The sequence below is a fragment of the Felis catus genome, chromosome D4, assembly GCF_018350175.1.
Source record: "Felis catus isolate Fca126 chromosome D4, F.catus_Fca126_mat1.0, whole genome shotgun sequence".
Lineage (NCBI taxonomy): Eukaryota > Metazoa > Chordata > Mammalia > Carnivora > Felidae > Felis > Felis catus.
In genome coordinates, this window is record NC_058380.1 from 84,092,640 (window position 1) to 84,111,997 (window position 19,358).

Consider the following 19,358-nt stretch of genomic DNA (forward strand, 5'->3'; position numbering starts at 1 on the left):
GGTGTTCTCCATAACATTGATTCGGCAGAAAACAAGAAACAACCTGAGAATTGGAAACTGGAATTCCTACATGCATTTTGATGCAACGACTCAGAATTTATGCAACTGGATTTTAAATCCTCTAAAGCATGTGAAATCACATGGAAAATTTTGGAAATTTTATCCTAAAGAACTTCCACATATAAGATAATGAAACATTACAAAACCGATCATAGAGAAAGTTCAGGAAAGAACTACCAAAATGCTAGCAGTAGTTTTTTGTACTGAGTACTAGGTTTTTAGATTCTTTTTCTTTTTTATAAAAAAATTCTTTGTGTTTTCTGAACCAAGGTTTTTGATCCTCCACAGTATTGGCATTTGGGGCCAGGTAACTCTTTTGTTATGCAAACCTGTTCTGTGCATTATAGGATGTTTAGTGGCATCTCTGGCCTCTACCAGGAGCACAGCACCCCTCTTCTTCCGCTCTGGTTGTGACAACCAAAAATGTCTCCAGATAGTGCCAAATGATCCCTTGGGGCACAAAGTAGCCTGATTTGAGAACTACTGTTGTAAATGAGCAATTTTCAGAGTATAGTCTTCATGGACCAGTAAGGGCCCTTAAGGCCCTTTTGGGGGCTGCAGGGTATGATGTCAGAACTGTTTTCATAATAGTAAAAGGTTGTTGTCTTTTCTCTGTGTCGACACTGACACTGATGGTGCACAGGCCAAGGTGGGTAAATTTGCTGGAGCCTTAGCATGAAGCAGAGCAGTGATAGCACAGTGTTAGTGGTCACTGTATACTCTGTTAGTTAGAAAGCTTTACTTAGAGTGTCTTTCATGAAGCAGTAAAAATTATTTAATTACATCTCAACCCTGAGTACACATCTGTCTAAAATTCTGAGGAAATATGAAATACCCCTAACGCATTTCTCCTGCATTCTGAAATGTGGTGAAGTGTCTCAGGGAAAAGCACTTGTATGGTTATTGGAGCTGTGAGCTTAACTAGCTGTTTCTTTTCTTGTTTGTTCTTCACAAAACACCATTTTTACTTGAAAGAATGACTGACAAAAACTGTAGTTATTCAGATTTGGGTATTTGGCAGGCATTTCTTGAAAATTAACAGAGTGAGCCTATCACTTCAAGGAAAACAACTGACAGTAGACTTTATTGCCAATGATAAAATTCACGCTTTCATATAAAAATCAGAATTTCGGAAAACTTGTATCCACCTCCATGACCTTGACAGCTTTCTGATACGTAAAGACTTTTCTGGGGAGATTGGTGGTATTATTAAGATTGTGGTTTTTTAATATTATGTATTGAAATGTGTCAACCTGTGGAAGATCTGTATATCTAATTAAACCAATATTTTTCAGGTGATCAATACATGATGTTACAAAAATCATTTAAAGTGCAAGAAAGACAGACCAACTAATTTTAATGTAACAGAGTACAAAAAGTTCATTGATTTGGTGTCACATTCCAAATTGTAGCTTACCTTTAAAATACTCCTTGTCAAGATTTGGTGTGGTAGCACAGAAGAATGTCCACAGTTATCTGAAAAGGCTGTTATATTAAAATATCTTCCCATTTCCAACTACATGTCTGCGTGAGGCCAGCTTTATATACTTCAACCAGAATACATACCGCAACAGATTGAAAGTAGAAGCTTATGAGAATCCAGAGGTGTTCTGTTAAGCCACATGTTAAAGGAATTCGTAAAAATGTAAAAGTGTCACTCTACTTGTTTTTTACTTTGGGAAATACTTTTTCATTAAAAAAGAGTTATTTGTGTTACCATTTAATGGATATGTTTAAATGAATTAATATATAAATATTTATGTTTGTTTTCAGTTGTAATTTATGATATGGTAACTATCAATAGGCACAACCAACATAAATAGGCTCTGAGGGGCAATAGTTTTTAAGAATGTCAAAGTGTCCTAACAACAACAATAAAAGAATGTGAGAGAGTCCTACGACCAAAATGTTAGAACTGATATTCTAAGCTGCCTTTCATAACAATACACTATTTTTATAATTTTAATAAAGGAAGGTGAATATAAGACCTAGAACAAAAGAAGAATCAAAAGGCTTAAAATCCAAGTACTAGCATTCATTATCATGAAAGAGCTCAGACTCAAAAAGTTTAGAGTAATAGTTTCTTTTATATATTTAAAAATTTTAGCCTCTGCATACTTAATTAGCTGTTTCAATATTTCTGATTTTGGCTGTGTAGACATATGCTTAGAGGAGTCATTTTTACTCTGTAGCTGAAAATACTTCGAGTTTGTTTTGTGGTGTAATGTAGTATTATTATTCATTTTTGTTATGAGTTCTTTTATAAACTGTCATTTGCTGAGAGCAATATCAGAATTTCAAATTTTACAACTTTCTATTTATACTCCTTCTAGGTAATACTGCCCTTATTTTTATAGGTAGAAGGAAGACGAGACTCAGGGAAGTTGTGACATTCTGAAGATTTTGATGTGATTTTCATTTTTTGGCTCTACTCTTTACATTAAATATAATACAGTTTGGCCATTAAAAGTAATCAACATGTGGATGCTAGACCACTTAAATGTCATTAAAATCCATGTAGGTAGATAAAAACATACCATGAATTTGAAGTAATCAGAATATATTAGGTTCTTTTTTTTTCTTTTTTTTATTATTTAAAAAAATTTTTTTTAACGTTTATTTATTTTTGAGAGACAGAGACAGAGCACAAGCGGGGGAGGGGCAGAGAGAGAAAGAGACACAGAGTCCGAAGCAGGCTCCAGGCTCTGAGCCGTCAGCACAAAGCCCAGTTCAGGGCCTGAACTCACGAACTGTGAGATCATGACCTGAGCTGAAGTTGGATGCTTAACCAACTGAGCCACCCAGGTGCCCCCTAAATGTTTATTTATTCCATTTGAAAATGTGCACGAGCAGGGGAGAGTCACAGAGATAGAGGGAGAGAGAGAATCGCAAGCAGGCTCGGCACTATCAGCTTAGAGCCCAACGTGAGGCTGGATCTCACAAACTGCAAGTCCATGCCCTGAGCTGAAATCAAAAGCCAGATACTTAACCAACTGAGCCACCCAGGTGCCTTGTTTTCTCCCTCCCTCCCTCCCTCCCTCCCTCCCTCCCTCCCTCCCTCCCTCTCTCTCTCTCTCTCTTTCTTTCTTTCTTTCTTTCTTTCTTTCTTTCTTTCTTTCTTTCTTTCTTTCTTTCTTTCTTTCTTTCTTTCTTTCTTCTTTCTTTCTTCTTTCCTTCTTTCCTTCTTTCCTTCTTCTTTCTTTCCCTCCCTCCCTCTCCCTCCCTCTTTTTCTTTCTTTCTTTCTTTCTTTCTTTCTTTCTTTCTTTCTTTCTTTCTTTCTTTCTTTCCTTCCTTCCTTCCTTCCTTCCTTCCTTCCTTCCTTCCTTCCTTCCTTCTTCTTTCTTTCTTTCTTTCTTTCTTTCTTTCTTTCTTTCTTTCTTTCTTTCTTTCTTTCTTTCTTTCTTTCTTTCTTTCTTTCTTTCTTTCTTTCATATTTGTTTATTTATTTATTTTGAGAGAGAGTAAAGAGGACCAAGCAAGCAAGGGAGGGGCAGAGAAAGAATCCCAAGCAGGCTCTTCCCTGTCAGGGCAGAGCCTGAAGTGGGCTCGAACTCACAAACCATGAGATCATGATGATCTGAAATCCAGAGTTGGATGCTTAACTGACCCAGGCACCCCACATTCTTTTTTTTTTTTTCCTGATATGCCCCTCAAGTTTTATTGATCAGAAAAGGAAAACCTTGGAAGAATGCTAGAACCTTTTTCACTGTGTAGGAACTCTTACTGAGTGATGAGTTCTGATTTCTTACAGTTTGCCTGTTTGTTTTAGGCGCCCACCAGTTGACCTCTCCTCCTTCTCAGTCAGAGTCTCTACTTGCCATGTTTGATCCACTGTCTTCACATGAAGGTAAACTAGTCAAATGAGCTTTTTGACTCTTACCCTGGGCAGGAGAACAGAGCCAAAATCCTTTGTTAATGCCTTTTTTGGCATTAAAATGCCTAGTTCTGTCTCAGTTGCAAACTTTTTTTCCTCTTGTTCCAGGGGTTTCTGCTGTGGTAAGGCCAAAGGTTCACTATGCCAGGCCATCGCATCCACCACCAGATCCCCCAATCCTGGAAGGAGCTGTGGGAGGAAATGAGGCCAGGTTGCCAAATTTTGGTTCCCATGTTTTAACTCCAGCTGAGATGGAAGCATTCAAGCAAAGGCATTCATACCCTGAAAGATTAGTTCGCAGCAGGAGCTCTGATATAGTCTCATCTGTCCGGCGACCTATGAGCGATCCCAGCTGGAACCGACGTCCAGGGAACGAAGAACGAGAACTCCCTCCAGCTGCAGCCATTGGTGCTACTTCTTTGGTGGCTGCACCTCATTCATCATCTTCATCCCCGAGTAAGGACTCCTCAAGAGGAGAGGTATGGGACACAGGCCATATCGAAGAATTGTGCTGATTGTGGGCAGCTTTAGTGTTCTATCTGCCTGGCTGTCTGGTTATCTGAAATTAACATGGCATAAATAAATCTAAGAGGAAGGACAGACAGTAGTCATGATTAAGGGTGATCTGTCCATCTAGTTTGTCCACAACTGTGGTCCATGGGAAACCTGTACTGTTTTGCTTTTGTAGTAATATATTATGCATTTTTGTGACACTTTTAACTTTTCTGCAAGCAATTTTTTATTTAATTTCATTTAAACCTTACAGTTTCCTTCTGAGTTGAGAAAGTAAATGATGTGTCTGAGGCCACATGATAGACCAGTGAAGGAATTACAGTTTCTGCTCTTTGACATGTGATCTTAATAACTCATTATAATTGGTGATCAAAACAAGAATTCTGAAGTTGGTTGGATCTGGGTTTGAGTCCCAGCTATGCCACAGGCAGACTATGTAACTTTGGGGAAGATGGGGAGATAACCTTTTTTAGCCCCTTCTCATCTATAAAAGGTTTAATAGTAGTATTTATCTCCTAAGGTGACTGTGAGGTTTAAATGGGACTATATATATCCTTACACTCAATATTTGTCACGCAGTGCATACTCAGTTTTATTGGTGCTACTACTGCTGTCGTCTCTGCTACCCCTCTAGACTTTATTTGCATTACGCTTGCACCTTCCCTAAGTATTTATTGAGTGCCTGCTGTATGCTAGGCTCTGTATTAAGGTTTCAGTTTATTAACAGTAATGAGATAGTGCCTGCCCTCAAGCAGATCATAGTCTGGTGCTTAAAAGGTGTACTTCCATATTTCAGAAGCAATAAGAACAGTTTGCTTTTAAGACAAACAAGAGTGGTTTTTGTATTTCACAGACAAACTGAAATCCTTTTCATAGTAATTTATCCTGCTGTCCAACTCCAAATAAAGCATCAAACTTTTTCTACAGACTGAAGAACGCAAAGATAGCGATGATGAGAAATCAGACAGGAACAGACCTTGGTGGAGAAAACGTTTTGTTTCTGCCATGCCTAAAGGTAATTTTATAAAATATTAGAATTATATTAGCAACAAGAAGCAAAGCCCCCAAATCTCTTCCAGAGAGCCAATATGTCAACTTCTCTGTGAGGCTTGCTGGGCCTAAGTTTCTAGCTGTTTTGAGGATATAGAAAATGGTTTCACTCAGGTGAATGCTAAGACAGACCTTTAGAAATGATAGTTCTTGTTCATTGCATGAAGTGGTAGTGGTTTCATACATGGAAGTCAGGCAGGTGACGGCTGTTTAAATATCATATATTGTTGAAGTTAAAGATAGGACTTTTGACATGTATTGCTAATAATTATTGCAGGAAAAAGGGATGCTATTGGTAATTAAACATTGAAAATTTATCCTTTACATTCCTGGAATAACTTAAGCTTTTTATGGTTATGTTCGTTGAGAATGTTTATATCCTGAATATTAGTGAGTATTTTGGAAGGCAGTTGTATAAAATCGTTTTATTTGCTTTCTCTTTTTTTTTTTTTTTTCCTTGTGAATAGCCTGGCATTGTACCAGTAGATATTGAGAATTGAGTTGACAAAAGCGTCTCTTCCTGCAAGGAGAGATCGTCCAGGATTAAAGCTAGGGACTTCTTCTGAAGGCCTCTTCTCGGCTCTGTGGCACTCAGGAGCTGAGGAACACTGCTTTCACGCCGCACTCAAGCCCACTTGATGAGGAGAGAATGAGACTGAGAGCTTTGAGTGTGTTGTTTTTGAGCAGAGGTTAAGAGGCAGTGGTTTTGATTTAGTCCCAATAGATTCGAATTAAATCATTCTTCCTGTGGCAGATGACCCCAAAGCAGATTCTGCAAGCTTCTGTAAGAACCTTCAATGCTCTCTTAAGAACGATTATCAGTTGACACTCGGGATTTCTTAGCTTTTAAACTTTTCACCTTCCTTTCACTTAGAAATGTTGGCACACCAGTTAATACTCCAAAATGACTGCTGTCTTCCGAGTAGTGCAGTATGTTATATGTCACACTACTGACTTTATTTAATTTCCAGCTCCTATACCATTTAGAAAGAAAGAAAAACAAGAAAAAGACAAAGATGATCTGGGGCCTGACAGATTCTCAACACTCACAGGTTTGTAGACCATGGACTTCCTGGCTCCTTCATTCCCAGAGCACATATTTCATAACACTTTTTCTTGGGTGCCATAAGCGTTGCCTTTCTAGAAGAATGTGTTTGTGTGTGTACAGTGGGGAGTATGTTCTTCATAGCTCTGTGGTATCCAGTTGGTGGCCACAGTGAATCTCAGTGTGCTCTTCCTGCAGACCGCCACCACCATCATCATCCTCATTATCATAACTTCTGTTTATGAGGAGGCTCCCGATCCTGGGCCTCTAGGCATTCCCTACAACTCGACATGTCAGTGGGATGATGACACGCAGTGCCTTTTAGGGAAGTGTGGTGATGGTTCTAGTGCGATGCATGCCACATCTTTGGAACGTTGATTGTATAGTTTTCGCTAATGTTGATCAGAGAATTCTAAATTTATTTCCATCTATAGTTCTTGATTATTCGGGATCATAGGGAAATTCTGCTTGACCTAATCGTTTCCTTTTTGTGTGATAAAATGTTCAAACAATATCATAAATTTATGAACTTTGCCAGTTTTTTACAGCTTGAATCCTTTTAACATTGCTGTCTGGCCCAAGGAAAAGACACCTAGGGGTTGGGTTTTACTTTATTCAGCATTTGTATTTTTGCAGCTTTCTGTTTGGCATATTATGAATGAGCACCCTAAAAGGAATGAGTTTGAGGAGTAGTGTTAATGACCCAACCTTGAGTCTGATAGCTTTGTACTGTTTCCGAGGACTGTAGAGCATCTAGAGGGAAATTAATTTCTCACCTCCTTTTTTTCTTACCTTGATTTTCAATTATGTTATCCCACTAAGTTAAAATGAAGATTTTTATTAAAAAATGGCATAGGTTTCCAAAGAACATCCTCCTCAGAGAGCTCAGTATAGTACAGGTAGAATCCCATTTTAATGCATGTTATTCTAATATCTGGCTCCTTCTAATTGGATGTATTTCCATGGTCTAGCATACCGTCTGGTGAGGTGACTTTGTGGGAATGAAGGGCTTTGGAGAGCAGGAGCTGGGCTTCCAGGCCATGGTTCTGTGCGAGAGCCAGCAAACCTCTCTTATTCAATCAGCAAATACTTTCTGAACATCTGACTCGTGCCAGGCACTGTGCTAAGTGTTGTAGTTATTAAGTCAAATCACATGTCCCGTCTTCTTCAGGAATTACAGTCTGATTGAGAAGAATTGGAAACATTTGTTTCCTGTCCATGTTCCTAGTATTAGAACACCACTAGCATTTATGGAGGGAAATTCTTATAATGAAATCTGTTTTTAAAACGTCGAATCAGTCATTGGAGAAGTTATAAGTTATTTTTTACTTGTGTCTTTGGGCAAACATATTTCTTGGTTCTTGGTGCCTAATCTAGAAGCTAAGTAGGGTAAGTTTTTTTCCATAAGATACTTCATTTTCTTTGTATTTGATTCAAGCAACTTAGATTCCCTACTAATGTAGAAATATTTCTACCCAGTTCTAATTAGTTACCTGTTGAAAATTATCGTTAAAACAATTTTTAAATGTTATGAAAGGATATTTCTTAACAGTCTGTCCATAATCCAGTCACCCTAACTGTTCTTTTTTTTTTTTTTTCCATGTTCTTTCCCAGTCTTTCCATATTTGTATGTGGCTTTTTCATGACTGAATCAGATTATGTGTGTAACTTTGCATCCTTCTTTCACCAAATGTGATTTCATAAACCCTCTCCAGTTTCTACTAGACATGATTGGTTTTTAATAATTTGTAGTGACTCACAGATAATCTGTCATATCATTTTATGGCCTCCTGAATGCTCTCTTACTTTTGGATACTTAAATGGTATCCAGTTTTTTACTGTGAAAATAATGCTCACAGCTTCGTATGTACGGCATTTTTTGTTTATTTCCATTATTTTCCTGGGATAAAATTCTTTTTTTTTTTTAATTGTTAATGTTTATTTGAGAGAGAGAGGAAGAGAGAGAATCCCAAGCAGGCTCTGTACTGTCTGCACCAAGCCCCATGTGGGGCTCGATCCCACCAACTGTGAGATGATGACCTGAGCTGAGGTCAAGTCAGATGCTTAACCTACTGAGCCACCAGGTACCCCTTCCTGGAAAAAATTCTTAAGAACGGCATAGAATTAGAGGTTATAAGTGACATTATGGCTTTACGATTAGCCAAATTTTATTCCCTTTTTCAGAGCCCTCAACAGCACTCAAAACCAATAGCAAAAAGGTACTCCCCTTCCAAAGAAAGATTTTGTAATGGTAGATGTTTTATCAGTTTACATTGTGAAGATCAGATTTTCTTAGAACTCTTTTCTCATGAATTCAAATACCATTACAGCAGAAAGATTCAATTACTTTGGAAATCCTCTTTTTCTGTAATTTACTGCAATTATACAGAGACATGGATACTAAATTTTATTTTCCATGGAAACGGAAGAGCCCATGAGCATATACTGCTTAACCTTTCTATACCTGATTTCCTCCTCTAGAGAGTGAAGGTGATAAAAGTACCTCCCTGTAGGGTTGTTGTGATGATTGAGATTGTTCGTAAAAGGTGCTTAGCACAGTTTCTGGCATGTGGTAAGTGCTCAAGAAATGTTAGCTGCTATTATTATTAGCTGCTATTACGCACACACATATATAATCTAGTGATTTTTTATGTGTTGTTAGACTTCTTGAAAAATGGGATTCTACCAGAATACGGACATTTGTGGTTACCTGCTTGGTCTGGATCTATGTCAGGAGTTTGCATTTCACTCTAGAACTTTATTTTGTCCCATGGATCTGTAGCAGCTCTTTGCTTTGATGACTGTTAATTAATGACTCTGCCATCTTAGGCTCCAGGAACACATTTCAGTGTGCTGATTTTGCTGACAGGATAATGGTCCTGAAAGTAAACAGTGCTACATCTGTGATTGTGATAAGCTTTTTCTCCCTGTACCCCGGGTACATTTCCAGCACTCTCCAGCAGTGGCTAGATTCACAAAAGTGCTCTCTTCCAGCAGCTTCACTGTCGTGGTCAGATTTAGTGAGACAGAATATTAATATCTAAAGGTTTGAAATGTGTAGAGAGAGAAAGTCATACAGCAAGAATGGAAGAAGTCATTTTTTTTTTATTATTTAAAAGGGATTAATTCTAAATTTGATACTGTTTTTTACCCTTCAGCATGGAGATGTCTGAATAAATGAATCTGCCTATAACAATGCATTGTTGGAAGTTCTGTTAGCATGCATTGCTAATAACAGTGACTTGAGTTATAAGCACTTTAGAAACCCATCATCCATTTAGTCTGCACTGAGTTTCTTAACACCATCATGCAGAATTTTGGCGATGATGAGAAAGTGGAGCTAATCCTCCCAATTGCGTGCTGTGGCAAGGCTCTCAGACCTAGAAATGGGACGAGCAGGCAGCTGCATGGTGCCTCTTAACATTGAGATATGTGCTCTTTTTAAGTCTCACCTCCTAATCCGTCTTTGGGATTATGCTACTGGTATCATACTAACATCAGAGTTGGTGCAAACCAAGGGAAGCTAATTCTCTCACTCTCCTTTCCCCTGCAGATGATCCCAGCCCTAGACTCAGTGCACAAGCTCAGGTCGCTGAGGATATTCTGGACAAATACAGGAATGCCATTAAACGAACCAGCCCCAGTGAAGGAGCAATGGCAAACTATGAAAGTACAGGTGATAATCATGATAAAGATTTGAATATAGTTAACCCTAAACAGTGTGGGGGTGGGGGGTGGGAAAGGGGGTAGGGGCACCAACCTCCTGCATAGCTAAAAATTGATATGTGACTTTTGACTCCCCCAAAACTTAACTGCTAATAGCCTGCTGTTGACTGGAAACCTTAACAGTAACAAATAGTTAACACATATCTGTATGTTACACGTTTAATACACTGTATTCTTACGGTAAAGTAAGCTAGAGGAAAGACAGTGTTGTTAAGGAAATCATTGTTAAGGATATACAGTCACAGTACCGTATGTATTTATTGAAAAAAATCCATGTAGGGGTGCCTGACTGGCTCAGTCGGAAGAGCCTATGACTCTTGATCTTGGGGTTGTGAGTTTGAGCCCCCACTTTGGGAGTGGACATTGCTTAAAAATAAAATTTAAAAAAAAATAAGGAAAGCAAATCCATGTATATGTGCACCCATGCATTTCAAACCTGTGTTGTTCAAGGGTCAACTGTACTAACTTTGGTATCACAGTGAAAAAAGTGATCTGAATAAAAAGTAGCTTTTTAATAGCTATAATCCCCATGATGAAGAGGAGAGGAAAAGTATATAAAAGCATAAGTTGTATGCACATGTGTTTATGCTTGTATGTGCACAGTGTCTCTGGAAGAATCTGACAAACCTGTAATGTGAGCTGGCTCAAGGGAAATTCATAGGGAGCACAATGGGAAGCCGGAGTAGAGGAGAACTTCCCATACTTATTATTTTGAAAAAATAAATAACAAAAGATTTGAAAGAATAGTACAGTGGAGGTCCATATTCCCTCTACCTCTATCAGGTGTTAACATTTTGCCACCTTCTCTCCATGTATTTTTTCCTGAAGCATTTGAAATTATCTCCTAATAAACATATTTGCCCTGTGTAAGGACAGGATCTTTATTATATTAACGAATTTTTATTCCTTTTGATTTTGTACATGAACATATTCTCTAAATTGGTTAATTAGAAACATAAAAACCGCTGCGGGAACCACAGATCTGTCCTGGCTGCATTTGTGAGTTCGTCCCAGCTCATTCTTGGGCAGTGGGAAGGGCGCTCAGGTCTCCCAGCCTCCTTACTAGGGTGCGTGGTTCACCTCAGCAGCCAGCTAGCCCAGGGCTTTTACAGCAAGCCACTTTCTGATTGGGCAAGACCCCATGTCTATAAAAGAGGGTTTTATGTAGAATGATTTTTGAGGCTCCTCTTGGTTCTGTGGTTCAGTGAATCTGATTAGAGCATTATCTGTTTAGTCACAGACGTTTGTTGTTTTAAGATTGGTACAGGAAGTAAAAATCATTCACTTCTCAACAACTGCTCCCTTGATTTATTGTCATTGCTATCAGCTTGTTTAAATGAAGTGCTTTTCCTTCTTTCTCAAAGCACTCCGGCTGAAAAGCACAGTGCAAATTTATTGTTGAGTTGCTCTGAACACATACTAGTGCTAGGCCCCCAGGTTAACCTGCTTTTCCTCTCTGGGGGTGGGTTTGTGTAGAGGTCATGGGTGATGGTGAGAGTGCACAGGACTCTCCTCGTGAGGAAACACTGCAGAACATGTCGGCTGATGATCTCCCGGACTCCGCGAGCCAAGCGGCCCACCCTCAGGACTCCGCTTTTTCGTACAGGTATTTCTTTGAGAGGATTGCGAATTTGTGGGTTTGGACTTTCCATCAGCACTGTTGTCACTGCAAGTCAGGATTCATTGAGCCATCTAGTAAATGTATAAAGCAGGGGAGTCGTCTGGGTGGCTCGTCCAGTTGAGCATCTGAATCTTGATTTCGGCGCAGGTCCTGATCCCATGGTTGTGGGATCGAACCCCACATCAGGCTCTGTGCTGAGTGTGGAGCCTGCTCAAGATTATCCCTCTGGCCTTCTCCCTCGTTTGTGCTCTCTGTCTTAAGAGAAAAAAACCAAACCAAAAAGAAAAAAAAAAAAATGTATAAAGCAGAGAGAATGAATGAAATGCAGTTTCCTGAGAAAACCTTGCTTCACTTTGGATTCCGTACATCAAACACTTTAATTCAGGAGTGAAAAAACATCCACCTCGTGTGCTCACAGGGACCACATACGTCCTTTAAATGAAACAAGTGGCAGTGCCTTTGCAGACCCCAGGCTCCCTGCCCACGTGGGAAATGCTGGGGGAGACCAAGTGGGTGGTAGGGTCAGCCGCAGTTTCAAGCAGTAGAGTGATAGAAAGGGCTTCTTGTCGAGTGGTGAGCTTGTCTTGTGTCAAGATCAACCTTTCTCAGGAGACCTGGTGGACAGTGTTCTTAGTTTGGATGGTGAGATGGTTCTGGTGACTTCTGTGGTCCCTCCTGACCCTGGCATCATGGCGCTTTCTCATTCTCCTCCCAGTGGCCGTTGTGGGATTTGGTTTATGTTACAGGGTCCAAAAGGATTTGTTTGATTCTGGTGACTTTACAGAATAGTCCTTGCTCAGAGCATTTTTATATAGCCTTGCTCCTCGGGTAACAAGTAAAGCCTGTTCCTTTAAGTGAGCTGTCAGTAAATTAAAAATTAATTTTTTATTTCTGCTCGAAACATCTGAGTCCTGAGGTAGCATATTAGTTTGTATAGTGAGTGTTCATAAAATATGACCATCTCTGGATAAAGAAATTAATGTACTTTTGGTTCATTCTTCAGAGATGCAAAAAAGAAACTGAGACTTGCTCTTTGCTCTGCGGATTCCGTTGCTTTCCCAGTGCTAACCCATTCAACAAGAAATGGTCTACCAGACCACACAGACCCAGAAGGTAAGTTTTTCCTGTATTTGTAGGTTGGATCATATGAAACCACCTGTATTCCACTGTATTTAAGCTGTGTAACAATTCCATATGGTTTAGTTCTGCTGATCCATGGTGGAGCAGAATGGGATATCCCAAAGGCTGAGGGATGGCGTACAATGGAAATTCCCAACAATAACAGAATTCTGTTGTTTGTTTGTTTAGACAATGAAATTGTTTGCTTCTTAAAAGTTCAAATAGCTGAAGCAATTAACCTACAAGATAAGAACTTAATGGCTCAACTTCAAGAAACTATGCGCTGTGTGTGCCGCTTTGATAACAGAACTTGTAGGAAACTGCTGGCCTCTATTGCCGAGGACTACAGGTAATTACCCAGCTTGCTTCACTTGTCAGCCTATTTTCAGCTCCAAGTGTCTTTTTGTATTTCACAAGTGAATCTGGGCTTACTGCAATGTGCTTGGCTGTGTTTACCTGGATGACGAACACGTTTGGATATTTATCTGGAAGTGTAGTTGTAAATGAGCAGTTCTGACTAACAGAGAAATTCAGTTTCCTTCAGCTTTGCACAGAAGCCGTGCTAGCAGAGGTGAGGCCAGAATAGCTAGCTTTAGCTTTTTTTCGGGGTGATAGGAAAAACTATTTCCTGGAGTAGGGAAGGAGTAGGCCTAAAAATTGCTGCCCTCTGTCTGCTGCTAGCCCTTTGCTAACAGTTCAGGAGAAGAATGTAATAGAGATCCTTGGGAAATGAAGAGGCCCCTGGGCTTAGGGAATGGGCACTTTAATGATTGTTACGATTAGACTATAAGCAAATAATTGATGATACGTTTAATGGTCTAGTGGTGTATTAACCTATATTTTGTAATTATTTTAGTCTTCTATAGCTATCAATTTCCTGTGAAGTATGAGGTCCTATCCTACCAACATGGAGACTGTGGGCCAATATAAAATAGACCAACGATGCCAAGGGACTTAGTAACATTTAGTGAGTTGGGTAGCTAAGTGTTCAGCCCAGTAGACGTTATTCTTCACAATTACGCACAATGGTTCTGTTTCTTAAGCAGGCAGCATTGTTAGTCCTCAAGACAGTTGTCTGCAGCCTGACGTGGCTAATTGGCAAAACCAAAGTCTATGAGAAAAAATTAAGACTCTTGGTCTCCAAAGTGTGCACTGTACGTATGTGATGTCCTGCAAAGCATATTTCCTTTTAGGAAAAGGGCCCCCTATATTGCTTATCTCACTCGCTGTCGGCAAGGACTGCAGACCACGCAGGCTCACCTGGAAAGGCTACTGCAAAGGGTCTTGCGGGACAAAGAGGTGGCCAATCGATACTTTACCACCGTCTGTGTAAGGTTGCTGCTTGAGAGCAAAGAAAAGAAGATCAGGGAATTCATTCAAGGTAACTAAAGACCTTTGGTTGAAGCATCTCTTCAGCCATGGATTCGTGGGGAGATTTGGAAATTTTTGTTTTGCTAATTTGAGTATCTGCATGTCTACAAGTAGTCCCTTAAACTCCCACGTGTTTTATGGATTCTTAATTAAACCTTAACGTCCAACCAATACATTCCATTTTTATCCTGGATCGAATATCTGTAGTTTATACAAAATTGGGAAAATTGGTTAGAGTTTTGGATCCTGTGTATGTTTTTCTCACATTTAAAATAAAGCATATCATTTTTAAAAAGCTTTTAACTTTTTAATTTTTTAAATTACACTATAATTAATATATATATGGTGTTATGTTAGTTTTAGGTGTACAGTGTAAAGATTCAGTAAGTCTATACATTAGTAAAAGTATGTCATCTTTATATTGTTTTTAAATTTTTGTTTTTTTCTTAAAGTCAAAAAAACCTTTTTTTTTCAAAGTATGTCATTTTTATGACAAACCCCTTGCTTTTAAACTTTTGCATATTTCTTACCTATCTTCTGATTTTAATGATCTGACCACATTCTCCTAAAATAAGCCATATGCATATACACTTTTGGCTTTAAGAACATAACATCTGCAGAGCTAGTGATTAAAATGATTTCTGTAATTTCCTTTTTAAGATTATTCAGATAGTATATTATAAAAAATCATTATTTTGCATTGGAGACTTTCAGAAACTCACAGCAGCTGATGATAAAACTGCTCAGGTAGAGGATTTTCTGCAGTTCCTTTATGGTGCAATGGCCCAGGACGTCATATGGCAGAATGCGAGTGAGGAGCAGCTTCAGGATGCTCAGCTGGCCATTGAACGAAGCGTGATGAATCGGATTTTCAAGCTTGCTTTCTACCCTAACCAGGATGGGGACATACTTCGTGACCAGTGAGCACTCCCATGTTTACCGCACCTGTGTTGACCACGTAGGGGTACATCAGCCAGTCCCGTGTTTTACACAAGCTGTGCGTGAGACTTAGCGATGCCAGTAAAGGCAGTGCATGCTATCATTTTCCCCCATCTGAGTGACCAGGGCAGAAAGAAGGATAGCACTCTGTTTTCAGGGAGTGGGGAATTGGGCCGGAGGGCATATCAATCGGTATGGCCTTTCTGGAAGGCCCTGCTGCTATTCTGCCTTAGCTGTTCTCCCCTTCTTTCCTCTTCCTGCTCTTCCTTATCCTTCACGTCTAGACTGCAGCACCACTCTTCTGACCTTTCTGACCAGGGTCAGTCCCTGGCAGGGCTCTCTCGGACCTGCGTACCTTTCTTTAGCACTTGCCACTGTTGGGGTTTCACATCTGGTAGAGTCACAGTTCCTCGGCCTGGCACTACTGGCACGTGGGGCCAGGTAACTCCTTGGGGTGGGAGGCTGCTGTGTGCCTTGCAGGATGTTTGGCAGCATCTCTGGTCTGTACACAGGAGATGCTGGTAGTTCCCCACCAGTTGTAAGAACCAGAATGTCTCCAGACATTGCCAGATGTCCCTCGGGAGGAGGGGAGGTGCAGAATCACCCCCTTAGTGATCCCTGCTGTGTGTGGTCATCTGGTGAACGCTTCTCTCCTCCACTGGATTGTCGTCTCCGTGAGAGCAGGAACATAATGCTGTTAGTTACCACTCTGTCCCAGCATCAAGCACAGGGCTTGACTTCTGTATGCTCATTATTTATTTATTAAGAATGAAAAGCTGTATGTTTGAATATCAAAAAATATCTGGAAATCTATGATGTATGAGTCATGTCTCGATAAAGCTGGTTTTAAAAAGTAATCCTAAAAAAAATTTATCCTGAAAAAAAAAAAAAAAGAAACCTGGAGTGGTAACCGTGGTTATATTTGGGGTAATAAGACTATGGGTGATTTCTCATTTTCATTTTCCCTCTCTTGCACTTTCTTGAACACTGCTTCACAGCCCTGTTTCTGCCATGTTGAGGTGGCTACTCTGTCCCCAGCAGTAACACCGGCTTACTGTGCCAGTGACTCTGAAGGGGTCCATGTGATAGGACCTCAGGATGAGTCATGAATGGTTAATAGAAGCTTTCTTTCACAGAAATGCTAAGGTCTTACATGTATGTTTGAGAGCACTCTTCTGTGAATGGGTTAGGGTTGTTCTAGCCTGCCTCTCCCGCTCTTCATAGTCTAAGAGGCACACCCCATGGGACGCCTGGGGGGCTCAGTCAGTTGAGCATCCGACTTCGGCTCGGGTCATCTCACGGTTCGTGGGTTCGAGCCCCACGTCGGGCTCTGTTCTGACAGCTTGGAGCCTGGACCCTGCTTTGGATTCTGTGTCTCCCTCTCTCTCTCTGCCCCTCCCCCGCTCACGCTCTGTCTCTCTCTGTCTCTCAAAAATAAATAAACGTTAAGAGGCACACCCCGGCTTCTGTGCCTCCTTCACCAAATGGGACATATTTTCTTTCCGGAGACCAGTTTTTAGCTTCCAGAATGGGATAAATGGGAGTAGGGGCATTCAAACTGTATTTCCTGCAAAGAGCAGTATTGGGTACCCTCTCCTCCGTGGCATGTCTTCAGGTTTTATAGAGTGCACAGTTAACCAGGGCTCCGGAAAAAACAGTAGAAGCCAGGAAGGCTGGGTTTAGCGCCTGCTGCTAACCCTTGTGTGACCTCAGGCAAGCCTTTCACCTGTCTAAGCCTGATTATTTTCATCTATGAAATAGGAGAGAGGTTGAGTGTTCTCAGAGTCCCTTCTCTGTCTGAGCTTCTGTGGTCTTTGGTTTCTGGCTTTTAATCCCTCTACTTCCTCTGTGCTTTTTACTAATTAGTGTGTCCGGGTGGCTTCTGGGCTAGGGCTCCTCCCCTTTCTCCTTTGGAATGCTGAACTGGGCTGGGAAGGAAGGACTTCCCTACTCTCCTTGCCTCCCCTCAGCCCACTCAGCATTTCTAAGGAGATCCTAAGTGTGAGACATTTTTGACAAGAGGGAATACTTACAGCTAAGCGTCTCAACCATAATTGTAATCTGTATCTCGAAAGAAGTCTTAACGTTTTAAATGTTTTGAAAAAAAAAACATTTTTTATGTGCCTTTTTTTTCTGAAATATGTATTTACATATGTGTTTTTGGGGTTTTCAGAGTCCTTCATGAACATATTCAGAGATTGTCTAAAGTAGTGACTGCAAATCACAGAGCTCTACAGATACCAGAGGTAATACAGTTTTATGTAGTATTAGTAGTTGCTTGATAACGCCGTATGCATGTTCAGAACATAATAAATTATAAAACACAATTTGCATTCGAGGTATTTCTAACTTTAAAGTTCTCAGAGGTCCTAGGATTAACATATCCTGGCATGGAAGGGGCCTTGGGGAGAGGAGGAGGAGGGCTGCACTGAGGGGCCCCTGCCCAGATGCCACTCAGCGTGCGGGCGGGGCTTCTGCCCACACCTGCTCCGCCTGCAGCAGCCTTGCTCTCCAGGGATGTTTTTATAGCCAGGTTTCTGCAGAAATGTCCCATTCGAGTAAGGGATCTGGTGGCACTCCACAGAATGTGACAGCTATTCCAGGGGAACAAATTGAATCTGAATGTGACATCAAAGTTACCTGTTAGTGTCATACAACGTCTACAAAATAATGGAAAAGTTCAGGTATTTGACTTTTCTGGCTGTTTTATTAGTGTCCCCACTAATGAAATGTCAGTATAAGTTTATAAATTACCTTGGTTTTTTTAATCTGTTCTTTCTAGAACTGCAACAAAGGTAACATATTTTTACGATATTTTCCTTCAGAAGTAGCTTGTTTGTACTTTTAGAATCAGCTGCTCCTTGTAGATAAGTTCCATTCTAGCTATTTAGGAAAGATAATTGTTTGGCATTTTATGAGGTCTAGGTTGGTGTTATCATATGTCCTTTCCTCCATTAATGGAGGATTGATTCATTTGAAAATGCAAAGCAAATTATTTAAAAATTTACTGAGCTTCAGTCTTAGTGCAAGGGAGGGAACCACAATCTGGTTTTACTGAAGAAAGGAAAAGGCACCAAGCTTACCCTTCTGCTTCCTGACATGGAGGTTGTCCTGGTCGCTTCCTGTAGTTGCTGTTGAACTCAAGATTCGGGTCTGTTTGTGATCTCGCTTAGGTTTATCTTCGGGAGGCACCATGGCCATCCGCACAGTCAGAAATCAGGACAATAAGTGCTTACAAGACGCCCCGGGACAAAGTGCAGTGCATCCTGAGAATGTGCTCCACGATCATGAACCTCCTGAGTCTGGCCAATGAGGACTCCGTCCCCGGAGCAGACGACTTTGTCCCTGTTTTGGTATTTGTGTTGATAAAGGTGGGCCCCTCACTACTATTAATGAAGAGAGTTTATTTGGCGGTTCCAAGCAGGTTGGTGTGGGGCTTCACGTGCTCTTCCCAGTCTCAAGCTCTGTGTTACCCAGAAAGAGTCTAATGTGAAGTCTTGTTCTGTCCGAAAGTTAAGATTTTCGAAAGAAAGGATAGGAGGACCGGCTTCCTAGATGAACATTTTCAACTTTTACATGCCTGAGGTTCTTGGTTGGGGCTCGGTATGTAATTATTGAGTGAGTGAATGAGGGAGAATTCTTTTTATTGTGCTCTTACCATCTTCTTCCACACTGAATTCCTCATAGTCCTTGTCACCTGAACCGTCAAATCTACCAAACACCTGTCTCCTTTTGGCCTCTTATTTTGTAATTGTGCCATGTTATCTTTTTAAAGGTTTGTTTATTTATTTTGAGAGAGGGAGAGAGAGCAAGCAGGGAAGGGATAGAGGGAGGGAGAGAGAGAATCCCAAGCAGGTTCTGGGCTGTCAGCACAGAGCCTGACATGGGGCTTGATCCCATGAACTGTGAGATCATGACCTGAGCCGAAATCAGGAGTTAGATGCTTAACCTACTGGGCCACCCAGGCGCCCCTGTGCCATATTATCTTAAAATGTACTGATGTCTCTTGTGTGTTTTTTGTTTTTTTCTTTTTACTTTA

At 40.5% G+C, this 19,358-nt stretch overlaps 1 protein-coding gene across 7 annotated transcripts in view; it reads left to right on the top strand.

The window, feature by feature from the left end:
* GAPVD1 (GTPase activating protein and VPS9 domains 1) overlaps window positions 1–19,358 on the top strand; it is a 75,802-nt gene that overhangs the window by 51,358 nt on the left and 5,086 nt on the right. For 3 of the 7 annotated variants that reach the window (XM_019816519.3, XM_011288444.3, XM_011288445.3), the window contains 12 exons: window positions 3,831–3,908; window positions 4,044–4,414; window positions 5,376–5,463; window positions 6,470–6,550; window positions 10,097–10,219; window positions 11,746–11,875; window positions 12,894–13,003; window positions 13,199–13,358; window positions 14,203–14,390; window positions 15,087–15,300; window positions 17,493–17,565; window positions 18,493–18,690. In XM_019816519.3, coding sequence (XP_019672078.1) covers window positions 3,831–3,908; window positions 4,044–4,414; window positions 5,376–5,463; window positions 6,470–6,550; window positions 10,097–10,219; window positions 11,746–11,875; window positions 12,894–13,003; window positions 13,199–13,358; window positions 14,203–14,390; window positions 15,087–15,300; window positions 17,493–17,565; window positions 18,493–18,690 — 1,814 coding nt within the window. Of the gene's footprint in view, window positions 1–3,830; window positions 3,909–4,043; window positions 4,415–5,301; window positions 5,464–6,469; window positions 6,551–10,096; window positions 10,220–11,745; window positions 11,876–12,893; window positions 13,004–13,198; window positions 13,359–14,202; window positions 14,391–15,086; window positions 15,301–17,492; window positions 17,566–18,492; window positions 18,691–19,358 lie in introns of those variants that run through there. The other 4 variants (XM_011288446.3, XM_011288447.3, XM_045043109.1 and 1 more) reach the window with 3 other exon arrangements.